This window comes from Erpetoichthys calabaricus, chromosome 9 (genome assembly GCF_900747795.2).
Source record: "Erpetoichthys calabaricus chromosome 9, fErpCal1.3, whole genome shotgun sequence".
NCBI classification, from domain to species: domain Eukaryota; kingdom Metazoa; phylum Chordata; class Cladistia; order Polypteriformes; family Polypteridae; genus Erpetoichthys; species Erpetoichthys calabaricus.
The window spans coordinates 30,589,045-30,609,621 of NC_041402.2; the positions used below are offsets into that span (position 1 = coordinate 30,589,045).

The 20,577-nt window shown below is 35.7% G+C and overlaps 1 protein-coding gene across 2 annotated transcripts; it reads left to right on the plus strand.

The window, feature by feature from the left end:
• The first annotated feature begins 5,277 nt into the window (after positions 1-5,277).
• pdcl (phosducin-like) lies at positions 5,278-20,485 on the plus strand. Of its 2 annotated transcripts, none has more exons than XM_028809233.2 (4): positions 5,278-5,446; positions 13,895-14,084; positions 15,361-15,542; positions 19,408-20,485. In XM_028809233.2, exons 2-4 carry the CDS (start codon positions 13,916-13,918, stop codon positions 19,966-19,968), a joined length of 912 nt encoding a protein of 303 aa, XP_028665066.1. In that variant the 5' UTR covers positions 5,278-5,446; positions 13,895-13,915; the 3' UTR covers positions 19,969-20,485. The 2 variants fall into 2 exon arrangements, with proteins under 2 accessions (XP_028665066.1, XP_028665067.1); XM_028809234.2 differs by lacking the exon at positions 5,278-5,446 and adding an exon at positions 5,500-5,647.
• The last annotated feature ends 92 nt before the right edge of the window (positions 20,486-20,577 follow it).

Below are 20,577 nucleotides of genomic sequence, written 5' to 3' on the forward strand. Positions count from 1 at the left end.
CTTGGTTACATTGGTTTCTGTATCTTATTGTGCTCAATTAAAAATTCTACAGCACTCCAAGATGCAAATGTGGGAGCTATATCAATATAAATGATTTTTTTATAGTACAGAAATGGACTTTTATCAATCAGAAAGAAAAAAATAGCTTAGTGAAGCCCATGGATAGAAAAACAACTTTGTTCTGGACATAAAATAACACATACAGTAGCATCTAGTGCCATTTGTAGGCTGCTCAGTCACTAATGACTAAAAAAATAGTACCATATTCTGTATTTACACGTGCTGTACAAACTAGTAAATTTACACATTAAAATCAACAATACAAAACTTTGCTTAAACTGCAGCTTAACCAATGTGTGATTCTAAATTATCAGGTCTTGAGGAATAAGGAGAGTTTCCAAGCTGGATGGAAGTAGTGCGGTGTCATTATAATTTATTTTAGAAATTCATCAAGCCGACTACAAATCACAAGTGCATATTTGACGATTTTGCCAGCACATTAGATGTGTGACTCAGGGCCACATAGTAAGTCAAAGGTGAATTTATCCAGCAGTCTGCTACTCTTTCATTTCAGTTCACGAAATCACGTGGCCTGTATGACATCAAGAGTATTACATGTCGTCCATTTTCGTTACACAGGGTAGTGCTAGAAATTTCATCCAAAACATATTTGCATTAATTCCCAATACAAGCACTCATGAAATTATGATGGTTAGATATTTTATTTATTTTTATTGTATGTTATATACAGAAAAGAACATTGCATACAATCAAGTCAAACTTTATAGTCAAAGTAGAAGAAAAAAAAATCAGAAAGTTAAAAAAAGAAAACAAACAAAAAGAGATACAACCTAACAGAACAGAACTCGGACCCCACAATGACTTGAGATTTCAATTGTGTTTTAAATCCAGACCTGGACAGATCATCAACTACAGTGATAATATCTAATACTGCAAAGACAATCACACAGTTTGTAGTGAATCATAGCTTACCAGACACAAGGAGATTCTAAAATCCAAATTCAAGAAAATAGTCTTTCTTCTCAACAGTACATCATAGTTACTCAAGAATGTATTATTTCTTTATCAATAATCATTTTTTGTTCATTATCAACAACTCTATTGTTATCTCTGATCTCGCTCCTTCGATCTCAGAGCTTGAATTATTTTGCCCAACACACTCATCTCGTAACTGGCGTCTTTACCTTCTTAAGCAGATGTGAACTTTGCAGAGTTCAACTCCAAACAAATCAGTTATTTTTTAGAGACTAGCGCATCCTCAGAGGTTTCCACAGGGATACTTTGGGGAAATCTGGAGACATTTCTAAGAGGACGGATTACTTCATATTTCTGTCATAAAAATAAACTGGAGACCAAGAAGGAGTCCGAGTTAATCAGTGAGATTTCCAGAACAGATCATGAATACACCACATCTCCAAATGAGGCACTTTAGAGGAAAAGACGGGCTCTACAATCATAATTGATCTCTTGACAACAAAAGAAGCTGAACAACTTTAAATCGCGACATCATTATTATGAACACATAGAGAAGGCTAATAAGATTTTAACTTAACACATCCACAAGCAGGAAGTCTACAATGCAATAACAGAAATTACCAACGCAAGGGGAGATAAAATCATTGACCATAAAAATATAACTTACACATTTAAGGAGTACTATAAGTCCTTACATTCAGATGAGACACAATGTAAAATGTTTTTTTTTTATATACAAATAGTACAGCTCGATATTCTTAGTGCAAAAGAACTTGACAACCTACGTCACTTTCAGAATTACTAGATGCTAAAATCTGACTCCAAAGTGGGAAAGCAGCAGGCCCTGACGCCTTCCCAGTGCAATTTTACAAAAAATTTTCAACTAAGTTAGCTCCATTATTATGAGCAACATTCACAGAAGCTAGAGACTACAAAAACTTTTCGCCACCATTATTGTTTTTCCAAAAAAAAAAGCACTTACTACAATGTGCATCTTATAGACCAGTTTCATTTCTGAATAATGATGGTAAGATACTGTACAAAGCTTTATCTAGAAGGACTGAAAAAGTGCTTCCTTCAGTAATAGGACAGAGTAGCAGTTTACTCATGTTTTCTGTGCTATTCGATTTCAGAACTTTTTAATAAGTCATAGGATTCTTCAAAGAAACAAAACACAAGACGCACGCATTGGACAAAGGCTGACATACTTAGTTCTTCATCAAAACCTGTATTCTTACAGAAAAATGTCAGTCTCATGATGTCCCATATAAAGCACTACACCAGACTTGTGCCAGTTGTGCGATTTACTCATAGACTGCTCTCAACTCACCTGAAGTATAGTGGTTAAAATCAACACACTGGCCATATCAAAACAGTTAAATTAAAGGGCCCTTCTAGAGCCAATTATGACAAATATGAAGCAAACCCAAGAGAAGATACCAAGAGTAGGTACAAAATCACATGATGTAACCTAACTCTTCTACAAGGCTATAGATTTTGTGTGCAATGGATGTCAACCTTGGCAATCCTGCTTGCATTATTTTCTGTTCAGCTCATCTTTTATCAATTGTTTCTTCATCCACTCAAAGTGCTTCTTTATATTTTCGCAATAACTGCTCTTTGGAGCTTCTTGTTGGTATTCTTTTTAAGATAGCTTAGTAGAGAAATTTCCTCAACGCCAAACACATTTGGGTTGCAATTTAAAGGTTGTCACTGTGCTAAATCTGACTACACTGTTAAGTAAGTTAACTAACTTTTGCCTAACTGCTTATAAAAATTAATAATTATATCCATTATAGGGTCACAGGCAGCCTGAGTCTATAAAAGGAGCATCAGGTACAAGGCAGGAACAAACTGCGGATAAACTATGGTCCATTACAAGCCATCTCATGAATATTTCCACAAAGCCAATTTAGAGTCATTAATCAAAACAACTATTTAAGCAATCAAATTATTTCTGTATCACCACCTTATCAGTTTCTGTTTTTGAGGCTGGAATAATTACTATTAATAATAACTGTTTTGGCGTTTCTTCATAAAGCAGCAGACAGTGATGCACCATATCTATACTGGTCACTCTGGACTTCAAACAGCATCCTGGTACTTTAGAACAGCAGGTAGAAGTCATTGCCAATGGAAATTTAAATATAACTGCCTCCACCAGGAGACTGTGGACGTTTCACGACCTTGGTCATTTTATTTATGTAAATATGCATTTATGTATTTATTTATGTATATATAAATCCCAACCCTTGTGGTTGTGTCTCAATTATGGACTAAACACCACAGGTTTGAACATTAGGAAGTTACCACATACTACACAGGCGCCTTGACTGGTAACTTTATTAGACAACCATTTCCTATAATGTGTTGGTCTACCAACCTGTCTTATAAAAGCTTGAATATATCAAGGCATGGACTCACCAAGGTGATAAAGGTGCAACATAGGCAGGTTGACTCATTTCTGCTTTACTATGTCCCATAGATTTTTAGGTCAAGGCCCTATACCCCAAATATCTCATTCCAGTACTGTTTCAGGGCTAGAGGCTCATCAATATTGGATGACTATTGAAATATTAAAAGTATTATTTTGGGGTGAATTAGGATACACTTTCAGTATGTCCTACAATGTGTATTAGAAGCCCAGTCAACTGGGACTCAGAACATGCTGGAGGGTTTATATATTTCACCCTTCCAAGAGACTCTAGGAATGCCCTAGGAGAAGGTGGAGAAGGGAGGGAGAACCCTGGCTACACTGGAAGCTGCTGTGGAAAAGATCACAATGGCAAAACTGAATGCCATCATAACCACAACCTCCAGGGGGCGCTCTCTTGCAGCACATTTAGCCACAGGTTCATTCCACCATGGTGGGCTAAACCAGGGGTGGGCAGATTCAGTCCTGGAGGGCCGCAGTGGCTGCAGGTTTTTGCTCCAACCCAATTGCTTAATAAGAAGCACTTATTCCTCAAGTAACACTTCAGCTTCACTTTAGTTGTCTCGCTCGTTAAGATTTTGAACCCTTATTGCTTATTTTAGTCTTAAACAGCTGTATTCTTGGTTTTAATTGCTCCTAATTAGCAATAAGAGGCAAATGACAAAAGAGACCAGCATTTCTCCATTTAGCTTGTTTTCATTTACACCTGTGTGTATTTATCACGCACTATTTAATTAAATACTTGGAAGGAAAGTGAAGAGAAAAAAGTGAAGCACTGAGAATTACTCATCTGTTTTAGACTTCAAATCATTTGGATGATATCCTTAGAAAAGAAAAGAAATCTAGGATATGAGAATGACCTGAGATGGCAGAGTTAAAGCACTAGCAAGCCATGCAATTAAATAATTGACAAGGACTGGTTTTTAATTAAGCAACTGGGTTGGAACAAAAACCTGCAGCCACTGCGGCCCTCCAGGACTGAATCTGCCCACCCCTGGGCTAAACACTGCCTCTGGGTGTCTTTTCTGCCCACTGCTATCAGGCAATTCAATGTTTCCACTCGACATACACATTAAGTTTTTTTTAATTTATTTATACAGTATATCGACTGCTTGGATGTATTATCTGTTCTGTGAGTCTTTGTCTTTGTTTTTTTTATTTTGCTGCTGCTGTATGCATCTGAATTTCCCCTTGGGATTAATAATGTTTTTCTAATCCAATCTAATAATATGTTATACAAACTTTGTACATACGTACATAGGGGTATTTTGTAAATATACTCAAATAATATTAAAACTTTGAAATAAACAGAAATGTAAGGCTTTACTATAGTACTTTAGCATTTTTCATTTCTTCTAATGCATTAATATAATGAGCAAATTAAATTTTAAACTATGTGAAGTCAGGCATCTTCTTGGAAAATTTTCAATAAATAATAAAAATGTTTACGATATGCCACCTTTTATATTATACGCTCTCAATTTAAAACAACAAAACATCTTTATCCTATAAGGAACTATTTAAGCAAAATTTAAGATCGTACCAAAACAATGTTGTGTAAGTACATCTAAAAACAAATGAACAAATCTTTACTCTTCGCATATAACCAATTTTGTGACAAAAGTACCAACTTCCCTGTCTAAGCAAAAATGTTAACCTAAACAGCTTGTGAATAGAACGACATTTCGGCTCAGTGGCGGAGGTTCCGGAGTCCCACCCGCCTCAGCATTGGATCCAAAATGTCGCTCAGAGAGGAAGCAGTTTCGCGCTTCCGCCTTTCTTCTTTTTTTATTGGCTTACACACGAATATCAGTTGACGATTTCTGTCGCAATTGGCCAATCTGGCACAATCCATAGGTTCGGTTGCGCGGTCAAGTCTGTCCGAGAGCAAGAATCCTCAGTGGAGTGCTCTTTATGTGGAGAAAATACAAATTGTTTCCTATTCAGAGACGTGATTTCAGTTCACATTTCTCTCGAGACTTTTGGGATTAATAGCGAAATATATACACCTACCAGGCAAGTAGTACGTTCATATTTAACCAGTTAAGCGTTAGCTGTCTAAATGGCTTTCTGAAATAGTTTAGTAATGAACATCTCCCGTCTTCAGCGTTATGTCAGTTTAAACTGCATGTGTTCAACGGAGAAAATCGGAGCAATTGGAATTAACAGAGTGTACTAAAAGCAGTTTTTAAAGAGAATTCACCTCTAGCCCTGAAGGTAGCCTCTTTTTCCTCTGCCAGGTGTCAAAAATGTTTCAGTTCATTTGTCACAAGAAAATTTGCTGAATTTGTATTTTAATTATCCTGGTTAATCTTGTATTAGCAATCGTAAGGATTACGGCCTCGTCATAGGTTATCCTTTTCAAGCTCTACATTTAGCCAGTGTTTCACTGACTAATTTCTGTTACTAGTGTATCAGAAGTAGATTCTATAAATTTGTAAGAAGTAGACGGTTTCAGTTTAAATTTTTACCAAGCTTCTCCCAAACCGCTCCCTTTTCCTCTTATTTTCTTGGCGCTCCGAATTGCTATCATTGCTTTTTGTTCTAGTAGATACTTCATTTGTGTAGCAGCACCAATAGAAAACCGATGGGTTTGCTGTTTGAAAATCTGAACACATTACGTAGTTTTCACCATCTTATTTTTATAACTCGTAAAGAAAAACATCCCAGTAGTTTAAACGTATGAGTTTGGAGTTGGTTATTGAAACTGGTGGGTTGGTAAAAAGTATCAACAATACATAAACTAGCGGGGAAAAGACTATAAACTACCCATAATGCCGCGTTACTGCCATTTAGAATTGACACCATAGACTTGTTTTGATTTTTTAAACTGTTGAATCATTTATGTAACTTGACCAATCGATAAAAAGACCGGAAATTCAGAAAGATGTTTGACAGGAAGCTGTGGCCTTTTAAATAAATTCATTTGTTAGTAAAATATGAAGTCTAAATGCTTCATGAAAACAAATGACATACTTAAAAAAAACTTTTTTAAATACACTTTTTTTTCTGCCGAAAACATTCAAAATAATGCGGTTTGTTAAAAGTTCTGAAGAGAAAAACGTGTATTCTGACATGTAAAATGTGCAAAGCAAGTAGAGAGGTGTCAGTATTTTGCACTTCAGTATAATTCAGCTGCACAATCCTGACTTTGGATTCTGGCCTTTATGGAGATTTGCTTGTTTTTCTAGTGTTCATGTATAAAAAAAAAAACCACTTGCTTAACTCCACAATCAAGTCTCCTGGCACCTTCACACCGATTGGGTGTGGGTGTGAAGTGAGAGGGCCCCTCTGATGGACTGGAGTCCAGTCCACAGCTAGTTCCTGCTTTGCACCTAGTGCAGCTGAGATAGGATCCTTAAATAATTTAGGCATTTTAGTAAATTAACAGATAATTCACAGAAATATTATTTTTGGATCTCATGCCTGATGTCTGCGGTGGGTTGGCACCCTGCCCAGGATTGGTTCCCTGCCTTGTGCCCTGTGTTGGCTGGGATTGGCTCCAGCAGACCCCCGTGACCCTGTGTTCGGATTCAGCGGGTTGGAAAATGGATGGTTGGATGGATGCCTGATGTATGGGTGTTGTCCTTGTTCTGACAATTTTTTTTTAGTTTTACTAATGTTGCGTATAATCTGTTTTTAATGGTCTACTTACAAGTACTAACCAGAGATGAGAACTGTAATCTGGAATAATTGATGTTGATACCTTCTTCATTTTAGTTACATGTTTGTGTCTGTTCATAGTGTTTTTCTGTAGAATTAATGTTTTTAGTTAGTTAAAGAGGCTGATGATCAAGTTATCTATTGTGCAAGAACAGATTATGGTGCATTGTTAATCTGTCTAGTCCAAAAAATTATTTTAAAACAAAAGATGGCTTTTTAAGGCAGTAATACAAAAAATATTTTAATTCAGAAAAGAAAGAGGGAAAAATGAAGTGATTTTCTTTTATTAATTTAGAAGTGTATCCTGTCAGCGAGTTTTAAAATGAGTAGGGTCTAGTTTTAGATTAAATAAATGTTGAATAACAGCAGAAAGAAAATTCAAACTACAAAACCTATTACATGCCTGCAAATTATGTGTGTATTCTATTAACTGCTCATTAAATAAACGGGCAACTTGAAAAATGAGTACAAAAAAAAAATATGGGGAACTGGAAGTAAACAGGAGATAAAGGGCTTACAAAGATTCAGAGGCTTCAAAGCCATATTAACATATCTCCTAAATAAGAGACACTTAACAAGATGTTGTTTTTACGTGTTTATGTACATATAAATTGAATGATCACAATTGCAATACAAGTATGTGAACAACTTCAGCTTTTATTTTCTTGGACACATACATAGCTCTGGCTTTAAAGACATTTAATTCTTGTCTTGGAAGGCATGAGAAATAAATAAAAACTTGGTTGACTGCCCCCAATTAAACTGGATTACAGTTCATTACTAGTAATGATATTTATGATAAGCATGATCTTTGTTATTTTATAATTTTATTTTTAGCCATCGGAAGGATGTGTGTTTGTATGTATGTATGTGAATGTGTGTGTGTGTGTATATATATATATATATATATATATATATATTAATTATGTGTGTGTGTGTATATAGTATGTTAGGAAAACTTTCTGATTTATAATATGCAGCTTTCTGAAATGTTTTTTGGAGCAAAATTTTAGGGGTTGAGATTAAACTTATAATGTGCTGCAGATTTTCAGTACAAACGTTGCAGTTAATATAGGACATTTATTTCTCCAGTAAAGTGTATTTTAAGTTCTTTCTTATTTGTAAGTGTAGTATATGCTAAAAGTTTGTAAAGATATTTGTGATTATAGCATAGATCTGCATTATAAAATACTTAATTCAATTTTTTACAGGTATAAGAGAAACAGTGCATTTATCGTACAACAGTTGCTCAGAGCAAGTTTTTTGATGTGCACAATGTATAGTGAGCTTTTAACTGTCTGCCATTGACTGGTGGCAGTATTATAATTCAAAAAGACAATATAAACCCCACCAGGTAATATAAATGTGACAAACACACATCAGGTATGCTACGCTCATTCAATTGGACCTGCAACAACAGTTAAGTAACCTTGACATCTGGTAATAAACCTTTCCCTAAATTCAGTGCTGTGAGAGCTAATGGTCCTGTACTGTTTGCTAAAATAAAGCAGAGGAAAATAATTGTGCAGGATGTCCAGAGTCTTTAATGTGCTGTAGCTGTTTGTATAATTTGACTGTGTGTATTCTACTTGAATGTGTCCATCATGCACATAGCAAAACGTTAAGAAGCAAAAGCAGAGTCACTCTAGTTAAGAGCGACTCTACTACTTTGTTTTCTTTGCTTCCAATGCTTGACATGCAGTGATGATATACTGTAATAATTCTGAATGCAGGCATAAATATGAATAATATTTGGATAAAGTCATAATGAATAAATGATTTCAGTTTAGTTTACTTACTGTTTTTTGCTTAAAAGAAATATGAAAAATAAAGTTTGAAATTTGAAACTGAAACTTTTAGTCACAGAAATGTTAGCATTTATGGAGCAAGTGATATTTTTTATTTTTTTATTTTTTGGAAAACATAAATCAGCCTTTCAGCAGTGATTGCAGCCTGTGACGCACTTGACTTTGCAAACTTTAGTTCATAAATCTTAAAGTAGAATCTTTTCTCAGTCCATAGTCACTTACCTATGTATGTTAATGTAAGATGCTAATTACCTCACTTAATACACTTTTAAATAAAAAAAAATGATACATGACAAACAAACTTTTATTTATTGTTCTGCTGGTTTTGAATTAAAAAAAAAAAAAAAAAAAAAAAAAATTGGCTCTGTGTGATCCTGAATCACAAAAGTGGGTTAGGATGTGGATGGATTGCATTGGTAGGATTTTTGATAACTGTTTCACATATAAAATTAGACATGACCTAAATGAGAAATATCTGTCAACGTAAAATTTATTTTTAATGGTAAAGTATATCAATTAGGTTGAGTGTGTTTGAGAGTTATGTGGTCCATTGGTACTGTAATGGGTTATAACAGAATAGAAACAATTTATTCTGATATGTAATAATTTATTATAAAAACCTTTAGGTGTTATGGAAATTGCATAAATTGAACTTCCTTATAGAGGTTTTCTCAAAATCTTGTTTAAATTTCTAAAATTGCTTTAGAAAAGTACATACAAATGAAAATTATTTTTTTTATTTAATAATATAAGGTAGTAGAAAAGGATACAATTTTGTTTTCTAAATATTTTGTTATCTTAACACTTAAGTGAAATCAAAGCTGTGCCTGTTGAAAACCTATTTATTACGACTAGGCAAGTTTTTTTATCTGCCATACCTGAGTCGTACTGTTATCCTGCTTGCAAAAATTAATGAAGTGTGTGTCTCAGAACAGTTTTTTTGAAAAGTGACAAATGACCAGCTGCCAAGCGAGTGTTGATTATGCTTATATATTTTTGTAGGTTTAATAGCCATTATCCAGGTTTATACTGACTTGCTTGTTTCTCCCCAAATCCCCTTCTGCAACCTTGTAGTAATCAATGTAGTGTGATAAGTGAAACAAATTTCTTGTATGTTGTTTTGTTATCTCCTATTTTTTGCAACAGGAGGCACATTATTGTTATTAAAAAGTAGCCATCTTGATCTGTATGTGACCAATGTTAATTACAAATTTATAGTAATGTATATTTTTATGACATACTGTACTGAACAGCTGGCCTTGAGTGTCCATCCCCTGTAAATGACAAATCTTTTTTTTTCAGCAGCCCTGAGTTTGTTTTAAAGTAGCATAATCTTTATTATATGTAGGCAATTTGCTGACAGGGAAGAAAATCAGTTTTCAATGTATCAGATTTTGCCTCCATGTCAATATTGTACCAGATGTTTACTATTATATAAGTAGAACCTACCTGCAGAAATGATGCTGCAATTGTTTACTCCGTCTCAGTCCTTTTCGTGTCAAATCAATTCCCTCTTGAGGCTTAAGAATGAACTGAATGGTGCTGTTGCAGTGAGGTGCAGCACTTTATATTCCTCTCTGTTCAATCAGTGGAAAGATTGCCAGGGTCTGAAATGCTGTTTTTGTAACCAGGTTACAGTGGGCTTTTTTTTTTTTTTTTTTAAATGGATTTGTTACTCATCAAACTATTTCTGTAAATGCAGTCTAACATTTGGAAGTATAAGAGCAGTGTTAAAAAAATAAATGGAATTTTAAAGTGAAGGTCTTATGCACGTTTTGCTTTAAATGGCTAAATTTTATTCACTGGACAAGAACTGTCTGTTCAATACTGGGTCATAATATATTAGTCCTACATAGTAAGAAAAAAAAATGCAAACCTCAAAACATTTTTAGTTTGAACTCAAGTTGTAATTACCAAATTTTAAATAAAAGGATATATGTCATGAATATAAAAATACACACTTAAAGTAAATTTTTAATATTTTTGTCTTTCATTAATAAAATATTGCTGTTCAGTTATTACAAATGTAGAAGGTTTTGAAGTTAAAATTTGGATTGGGGTTATAAACATGTAAATGCTAGTAATGTTTCATTATATTTGGATAAAATCTTCAGGTGAATGTAATCCAGTATTGTTGGTGCTTATTTTAATGAAATTGTTTACTTTAATAATATATTTAGCAGTACCTACAGCTAATTGTGAAATACTGCCTGAGCTAAATGGAAGAAGTGTTTACCTAGTTGGATCAGGGCAGGTTGTGTGGTGCAGTGAGGTGATAAGGATGGCCAGTTCAGTCCCAGCCTCTGCCTCGCTGCTTGGGAGCAGATCACTTGCTCTGCCTGTAATCCAGACCAAAATAAAAACATACACAGTACACAATGGATATGCCCTGGCAAACACCTAGTGTAGGGAAGACCATAATATCGACAACATTTATCACTATTTTGGGTATAAAGATAGGATTGTAGTGTTTGTAGATGCAAAGTAGCTGCAGATGTTCATCTTTGACTTGCAACTTGGATCATGCATATCACTTTTAAAAGCATTGCATTCTAAACATTTTTGACAAATCAAGAGTATCAAGTCCTACAGCTGCTTTTTAGATAATGAAAATTCTTTTCAATGAAACAAAATGACTCCTTCCCTATAACAGAATGTCAGGCAGGGATTTTTGTATTTCTTTAGAACATCGCCTGTACTGTGGACCTTACAGACCCTTCGCTCTACAAAATGCTGGTGTTTAGATGTTGGCTCTTACAAATAGAATTGATAAAGTACTGTATTTCCTCATTTTGCAACAACCAGTCTTAACAATTAAAGAATAGGCGGTTATCATTTTTATTCTTATAAATTACTGATATTTTTTGGCTTTCTACAGTATTTTTTTTTTCTTGATTTCACATTAAAAACTGACCTGATGATTTGAAAGTAAAGGATATATACCGGTAGTTACTTTATTAATCCCAAGGGGAAATTCACATACATCAGCAGCAGCATACTGATAAAAACAATATTAATTAAAGAGTGATAAAAATGCAGTGCAAGTTAAAAAAAAAAATGCAAGGTGGAGAGTGCGAGGCAGGTATAACAGACAATAACTTTGTATAATAATGTTTACCCCCCCACCCCCCTCGGTGGAATTGAACAGTTGCATAGTGTGGGGGAGGAACGATTTCCTCAGTCCGTCAGTGGAGCAGGACAGTGACAGCAGTTTGTCGCTGAAGCTGCTCCTCTGTCTGGAGATGATACTGTTCAGTGGATGCAGTGGATTCTCCATGATTGACAGGAGTCTGCTCAGCGCCTGTCGCTTCAGCTCCGTGCCTACAATAGAGCCTGCCTTCTTCACCAGTTTGTCCAGGCATGAGGTGTCCCTCTTCTTTATGCTGCCTCCCCAGCACCCCACCGTGTAGAAGAGGGTGCTCGCCACAACCGTCTGATATAAAATCTGCAGCATCTTATTGTATAGGGGTTACTGCTGCTGCCTTATGGATACAGAATTCTTGACTGAAATGCAGTTTGCTGAGCTTTTGTCAGAGTGGAGTTTGCACGTTCTGCTTGTCTACTTAGTTCACACATTGGTTTCCTTTCACACCACACGTGATATCCATATTCGGCAAACTGGCTTTTTCTAAATTGTCCCAGTGTGGGTGTGTACATGAGAAAATTCAGAGATGATTCGTGTGTTGTGCCAAAATGCTGATGAGATGGGGTTCATTCCACACATCCCTGATTTACAGGTTTAGCCTAAAATAAATACTCGTTAAAGAACAAGTGGTGAAGTAGTGTGGTGGTCATCTTTACTGTCTAAATGGTGTAGAGTTTTGGCTTTACGGCCAAAAGACACGGCCTCTGTGGAGTTGCATGCTGTTTCTTTGTCTACTTGAATTTTTCTCTAGGTATTCTGGTTTTCTACTCCCATTTCCAAGATGAGACAGCTTGTTTAATGAAAAAAAGAGAAAAGAACATTGTTTTCATAAATAACAAAGCCCTCAGTAAGACTTACTTGATTCATTTGTTTGTGCTTACTTATATATAAAATTAACTAATCAAGTAATCCAAATATTAATGAAACCACAAGTGTTTTTCTGAAGAATAAGAACCTTTGTACTTTTCCTGCAAACATCATTGTAGTTACTAGTACATAAACATTTTTATGTTTAATCACATTAAATGTAAACCAAATTGTCTCTCTTTTTTTTTTTTTTTAAATCAATAAAAGTGCTTGATTTGGGCAGTTGAAATTCTCAAGATCAGATAAGACTGAAATAATTTTAAACAATTTTGCAGTTTTGAACACTTTCATCTGGTGCATCACATTCTTTGAAATTAGCTGAACATTTTGGACATAAAAAATATATAATTACAAGGAGATTAATCTGTCAAGGTATTTTAGTTAAATATCAGTACATCCATTTCCAGTCCTGTTTCTTTTACTTTTGTTCAGGATGTACTGCTGTAGGTAACGTTGAAAAATACAATTGGCACAAGTTGTTCTTGCTTTGCTTTTGAACACAATGTAAGATCAGTCTTTTTCAAAAATAATTTTTAAAAATAAGATTTAAATTAGGTGAGATCAGGACACATGGGGGTGGTGAGAACATCTCAGATCTTTTATTACATTATTAAGAAGGTGTGGATTACTAGAGCATATTTTAGAAATAGATGCTCTTGTTGAGGATATGTAATCGAGCTGAGTTGACAATGCATTTACAGTACAATCAACTGAAGACACATTTTAAGAAGAGAAGGATAGATGGTAGAAGTAAACTTTGTTGGCTACAGCGAAAACAGGTTAATTTAAAAGTAAATGAATTTTATAGTTATATGTGTAATGACCACTAAGATCAGCTGTCACCTGGACTGTTATAAAAGGGAATGTATTTTTAATTCGTGTAAATGCACCCTAGGTTTTCTTTTTTTTTATTAGTGTGAACACAAATTTGTAAGAAATAATAATCCAGTTTTTGTGCTAAAGTATGTGTTATGTATCCAGGTCTTCTTAAAATCAGTGACTATGACGACCTTAGATGACAAGCTGCTTGGAGAGAAACTACAATATTACTATAGCAGCAGTGAGGATGACGAGAGTGACAAAGAGGAAGATGCCCCTGGAAATAAGAATATTCGAAATTCTGATGATCTTGAAGTAGAGTATAGTAATGATGGGAGTGCCATTAATACAGGTAGGTATTTAAAGTGTTTTCTGCTTTTATCATTTTTACATGTTGGTAGTAAAAAGAAATGTTAGTGGTACTATTGCCCCATTCACTGTTGACTTCTGTGTTGTGTCTGACAATGGCAAGAAAAATCTCCAGCTGCTATGACTGTTAAATGCGTTAAGTTTAAAAATGTTATGTTTTAATGCATTTGTTTTTGAGAGGAACAAAACAATTTTATGTATTCATTTCAGTTTAGTTTTTTCTTATATGGTGCACTTCTGTTTATAAGACCAATGTGCTTTACCCTAACTAGAGTTGGAGTACAGTATAAAATAATACACAATAAAAATTTAATTTTGGTGAAAGAAATATACACATAATATATGTTACATACAAGGTACCAGTTCAAGATTGGAATTATTGTTTATACAAGGCACATTAATTTTTAATCTCTAACAATGGATTGTACTAATAAATTAATTCAATTTAAATGTGCTTATTAGCATGGAAAAACACAGGACCCAAAAGCAGGAAATGTGGTTTGAGTTAAACAAAAGAAATTTCAAACTACAACAAAGAACTGCCTTAACGTATTTGTAAGGGTTGAGTGGTGGTACTCCTATCAAATCTGTTTACTCAGTCCATGACGATTGTTGGGCAAAACCTATTCCAGCAACTTTGGTTGTTAGGCAAGAATCAACCATCTACTGGACTCAAATAGTTCACAGCTGATGCTGAAAGTTAGTTTTGTAATAATTTATCTTGTCAGTGTAGAGTTATGTAATTTAGCTCTGCACTGTACCACAGCTCCATTCCCGTTGTCTGTTGTTTACACTCCATAAAGACTGATGGGCTGAGAAGCGTTAACCTGTACGTCACTTTTCAGAACTTGGTAGAAAACGGAATGGTTCATTAAACTGCTGTCAGACTTCGACACCTCAGAGCTCCTATTTGCAGATTTGCTTTTGTTTGAATGCCCCCTCTGGTGACAGTGATCTAGAGTAGTGTATCCCAACCACTGGGTCCTAAAGTGGGTCGAACGTTTCCATCATTGGGTGTGCAGGATAGGATATTTTTCCCCATTTGTATCTGCACTCATTTTATTATGGGGGAAGCCACGTCTTAAAGACCAGTTCTATTCCCATTGTCTGTTGTTTAAATTTCATAAAGACTAATGGTCTGAGAAGCTTTAACCTGTTAGTATCTATGTCAATGTTGTAAAACTGTTTATATTATATAAATATATCATTACCATTGTTCTCAAACTTTACCCTGACGTGTTCCTGCTTTTGATTATCAGGCCCAAAAGGTGTGATAAATGATTGGAGGAAATATAAACAGCTGGAAAATGAGCAAAGAGAAGAGCAGCGCAATGAAATGGAGAGACTGATCAAGAAGCTGTCTATGTCCTGCCGCTCCAATTTGGATGAGGAAAGGGAGAAGGAGCAACAAAAAGAACTTCAAGAGAAGGTGAATGGCAAGGTAGGGACATGTCCAGAGCTATTTTGTGTTTTTATATATTGATGAATCAAATAGTAAAGGTTTTTTATTTCTTTATTAAATTGTTAAAAATATTAGTACTTTCCAAAAGAGTAAACTTGTTTTTCAAAAAATATTCATTATTATTCTACAAACGTAATACCTATTAAGCAAATTAATTTTATTGACTACCATTCTCCATTAGCACTGTGTTATACCCTAGATCTTTTGCTCAAGTTCAAACAAGTAAGCACACACTGGTGTAAAAGTCTTTGCAAGGCTATTAGAAGACAAGTGCCACGGGGCTGCACCTGCTGCTAAATGAATGTTTAACGTCAGTGCATTGCATGTCCTCAATGGAAGTGAATATAAAGCACTAAATGTAGTGGCCACCAAGTTTAGAATACAGTCCAACCAGAACTGTTGTTGGTGTTTTTATCCAGGGTGACTGACACCATTTTCATTATATCAAAGTAAGGAAACTCTTCAATCCTAGTGTGCCAACTTAAAAGATTTTTAGAAGATTCACGCAAACTGTTTTGAAGTACTAGGTTTATTAAGGAAACGGCATGTGATTTTATTTGTACACATCCACTACCATTAAAAAAACCTCTGGGGGGAGAACCCCTCTAAGTCTGCTGCTTCAGTCATTCTTTAGGACTCTTCTAAGTAATGCCAGTAACAATTTGGGCATGCACTTTTGTCATATTTAGCAGCTAAAGAAGGTTTAACCAAAACTGCCCATGTCTGCTTTTTTTTTTTTTTTTTTTTTTTTTTTTTTAACTTTTAATCTGTTTGGGATCGGAGACTTCATCGTAGTCCTGTCCTGCAGTGCTTTTTGATTTTTCTATAAATAATTGTTACATGAGAACAATATTTAACTGCACAACCACAGTCATGTTATCCTTGTTTCTTTATTCTAGTACAAAGTTGTGGGGTGTGGAGCCTATCATGACATGTTGGGGTGTGGAGCCTATCATGACATCTTTCAACAGTAGGCAGTAGTGTGCATCACTAAGTGGGAGACTAGACTATCAGCTGATTTGCTCACAATGAGTCACCAGTCAGCATAACTTTGGCATCTTTAGAAAATGAAATTTTAAACTTGTGACTATACAGCTGTGCCAGTATAACAGCCTAGTCTAGAGTTATTTATTAAGAAGTCTTTTCAACATGCAGTACTACTTTTGCTTTGTTACTCTAAATTTGTATTTCTGTTGCTTTTTAGTATTGCTGAGGTGAAGTGTAACTCCATTTAATTCGCTTCGGATTATAGTTCCCTTTGTCTGCAGTGGCCTGCATTGGAATACTAGTTTATTCTTTTAAGGTTCTCTGGTACAGGTGCACAATGCTCTTCCAATGCCCGTTCATGCAAAGTATTATCTACATACTTCACTTTAAACTGTACACACATAACAAACCCTAGGTAGTAAAGGTGGGAAAAAAATCGATTCATTTACAAATTATGATTCTAAAATATGGCAATTATCAGATTGTCAGACTGATTAGAAAGTCAATGTTTAAATAAAAAAGCTGATATTCCAATCAACAAATGTAACTGTATAGAGCCACACATAAACCATACTATGCGATTAATTACTGTAGACGATTAAATGCAAGTTGCATGCATTTGCTATTGCCATGCTAACACTTTACTGATGTAGTTATTCTTATTACAATGTCTAGTGCTTACATTTACTAATGCTGCTGAAATAATGTCCATACGTGGTTTTCTGCACACTGACACATTTTGCTGATTGAACATGCGCCTTGAAAATAGTGAAAAATTGAGAACATAATTGATCAAGATTGTTGTCAGATTTATGTGGAACCATCGCAATTTAAATCCAGGTTCTCCATTTACTTTTTGAAATTCAAAGTGAGTTCAGGCTTTGGGATGACTACAGCCATATGCAAAATTTGCCACAGTGAAGTCAAGTATTGTGGTAATACAAGTATTTGCGTGCATTTCATTCAACACCTCTTGGTTTTTATCGCAAGTGCCTTCGTCCATACACTGTAATTGAGAATGCAGAATTTTGCAACATGATTCATACTTGAGTCAAGACATGTTACTCCATTGCAAGGCTTTTTTTCTCAGATACTGCAGTTCCCAAAATATTGCATCGAGGCTAAATCGGAATTAAAAGTTACTCTGTAAAGCCGAAGGAGTTACCCTGACATGTGATTCAGTGACATCACATCAAATAACTGTAGAATGGTGCTTATCTTCTTCTTTCCTAAAAACCTTAGCCATGCATGAAAGTCATACCAGGGCTAATATGGCTGAGCTACTGTACTTCATCATGTCACTGAGGAATAGGGAATTGAAGAAAAAGAGCCACCAACAACGTGGTGAATATGCTTGTCACAGCTCTGGCGGTCAGCTTTCAGCACGTTAAATGTTACGTGCCCATGTTTAACCTTGGTGGCTCATCCATCCATCCATTTTCCAACCCGCTGAATCCGAACACAGGGTCACGGGGGTCTGCTGGAGCCAATCCCAGCCAACACCGGGCACAAGGCAGGGAACCAATCCTGGGCAGGGTGCCAACCCACAGCAGGATACACACAAACACACCCACACACCAAGCACACACTAGGGCCAATTTAGAATCGCCAATCCACCTAACCTGCATGTCTTTGGACTGTGGGAGGAAACCCACGCAGACACGGGGAGAACATGCAAACTCCACGCAGGGAGGACCCGGGAAGCGAACCCAGGTCCCCAGATCTCCCAACTGCGAGGCAGCAGCACTACCCACTGCGCCACTGTGCCGCCCCCTTGGTGGCTCAGTGCGGGCTTAAAGTACCAAATGTTGCACGGCTCCAGTTAGAATAAGATGCGTCACTGGATTTTTCTACAGAACCACCTAAGGCCTTCAAGCTTGGCAGCAAAAACCAAAATTGTTAGATCTTCCACAGTACCAGCTGATTATCGATGTGCCAACCTGGCTGAACAGTGCACATAATATGACACTAACAGTGTGAGATTTCTTAATTCCATATATTTCTAATATTAGTGTATGTATACAGTTATGAAGTTCACTTGTTGACTCATTTTAAAAAAAAAAAAAAAAAGTCAGGTTGGAGAGAGTCATCATTTTAATAAAAAAAAAAGTAATAATCAGTACCATATATACTCGTGGATAAGTTGGGACTTGATTTTATCGTATAATTTCCAGTATTTTGTAATGTCGGTCGTATACGTCGAATGCGGGAAACTCCTGCTCTTGGTCCAAGAGATTATGATATGCTGACACCCACCTGACAGAGTAACCACGGAGCACACAGCCTTGATTTTCTATGTATTGTGCCTACTTGACCACACAGTAATACCCAAACTATTCCGAAGTGACGTTTGCACCGTTTTGTGTTTTTTATATCTCACACCCTCATACACCTTTATCGTAAGAGCATCCCTTATCTACGATGGAGCATTCGATCAGAATTAAATATGAAGCTGGTTTTAAATTAACAGTCGTTGAAGTGGCAAAAGAAATTGGTAACTGCACAATTGAAACAAAATTCGATGTGTCTGAGAAACTGATGTGAGAGTTTGGAGGAGGCAAGAAGATGTAAAAAAAAAAACAAAAAAAATGTCACATTTTTGAACGGGCGTACAAATCAGGGTCTGATTTTATGATCGTTTTTATTTGGGTTTCAAGACCTGACTTATATGCGAGTATGTCACAGTACATATCGAAATGGCTGGCAAAAATCATTGCTATGTTGAATTGAGAGGTCACTGCTGATACCCACCACAATTAGTGAGAAGTGTTGACTTTTATGATTAAATCACCCTTTGTGCTAAGCATACATTTTTTTTCAGTACTCTAATTCTTATTTACGTTTTCTTTAACATCAGCTGACACTTCAGGAATATAACATGCTACAAGAGGAAGATGATGAAGATTTTCTGCAACAGTACAGAAAGCAACGGATTGATGACATGAGGAGGCAGCTGTGCAGCAAGAAGAGGTTTGAGCAGGTGTTTGAGTTGCAGAGCACGCAGGATTTCTTGGACACAGTGGACAAAGAAGAGAAGAACACCCTTGTGATAATTCACATTTACGAAGATGGCATTCCTGCCTGCGAGGCTATGGCCGGCTGCATGATTTGCTTGGCTACAGAATATCCACTCATTAAGTTTTGCAAAGTTAAAAGTGCTGTCATTGGAACAAGTTCCAGGTTCACTGAAAATGCCCTGCCAGCACTTCTCGTTTACAAGAGTGGCGACCTGATTGGCAACTTTGTGCGCATCACTGATCAGCTTGGAGAGGACTTCTTTGCAGTGGACCTGGAGGCTTTTTTACAGGAGTATGGCCTCCTGCCTGATAAAGATGCCATTTTACCTTCATCAATACGCAACTCCTCCGTGGCATGTGTCACGCACAGCGATGACGACAGCGATCTTGAAATTGATTAGTTTCAAAATGACTTTCTAACTAAAGCAGAAAGAAGTAACATGAGACTGCAGAAACCGTCAAGTTATGCTAAATTTATGTTGGTTTCTTTATTTAAGACCGTTAACATCTGAATTTTTTTTCCCAGTCTTTTTGTTTATTGTAAATGGTGTTTGAGAAAAGTGACAAATAGAAAATATTCAAGCAAGAATAGCAGTAAACTGAGATGCTACAACACAAAGGGAAGCTTTTTTAAAAGACTTTTTTTTTTTTTTTTTTTTAGGTAAAATCTTTTGGTTTTGATGAGAATTTTGTAAATAATCCTAGCAAAAGACAAAGTAAAGCCTGTAGGGACTGGCATGACATTTTGACACAGCAGTTAATTTTTTTTAATACTCCCATTAAAAGTTACATTTTGGGGTTATTTATTTAAAAATGTATTCATTTATCAGTTTTGTTTAATACAAACAAAGCATCTCTGTTGTAAATTTTCATTTTTCAATCTGTTTTATATTGAGTATTAATAAACAGATGCTCACATATTCTTTTTGTGTAAAACAAGCAGTTTGCTTATGCGACAAAAAAATAGCATTAATACATTTTGTATTTGCATGAAAATGAGGTACTTAAAG

Excerpts from the sequence above, each read along its gene's own strand:
- pdcl (XM_028809233.2), top strand. The coding sequence starts at position 13,916 with ATGACGACCTTAGATGACAAGCTGCTTGGAGAGAAACTACAATATTAC. Across the intron at positions 14,085-15,360 it reads TGGGAGTGCCATTAATACAG|GCCCAAAAGGTGTGATAAAT; the intron begins GTAGGTATTTAA and ends TTTGATTATCAG. Across the intron at positions 15,543-19,407 it reads AAGAGAAGGTGAATGGCAAG|CTGACACTTCAGGAATATAA; the intron begins GTAGGGACATGT and ends CTTTAACATCAG.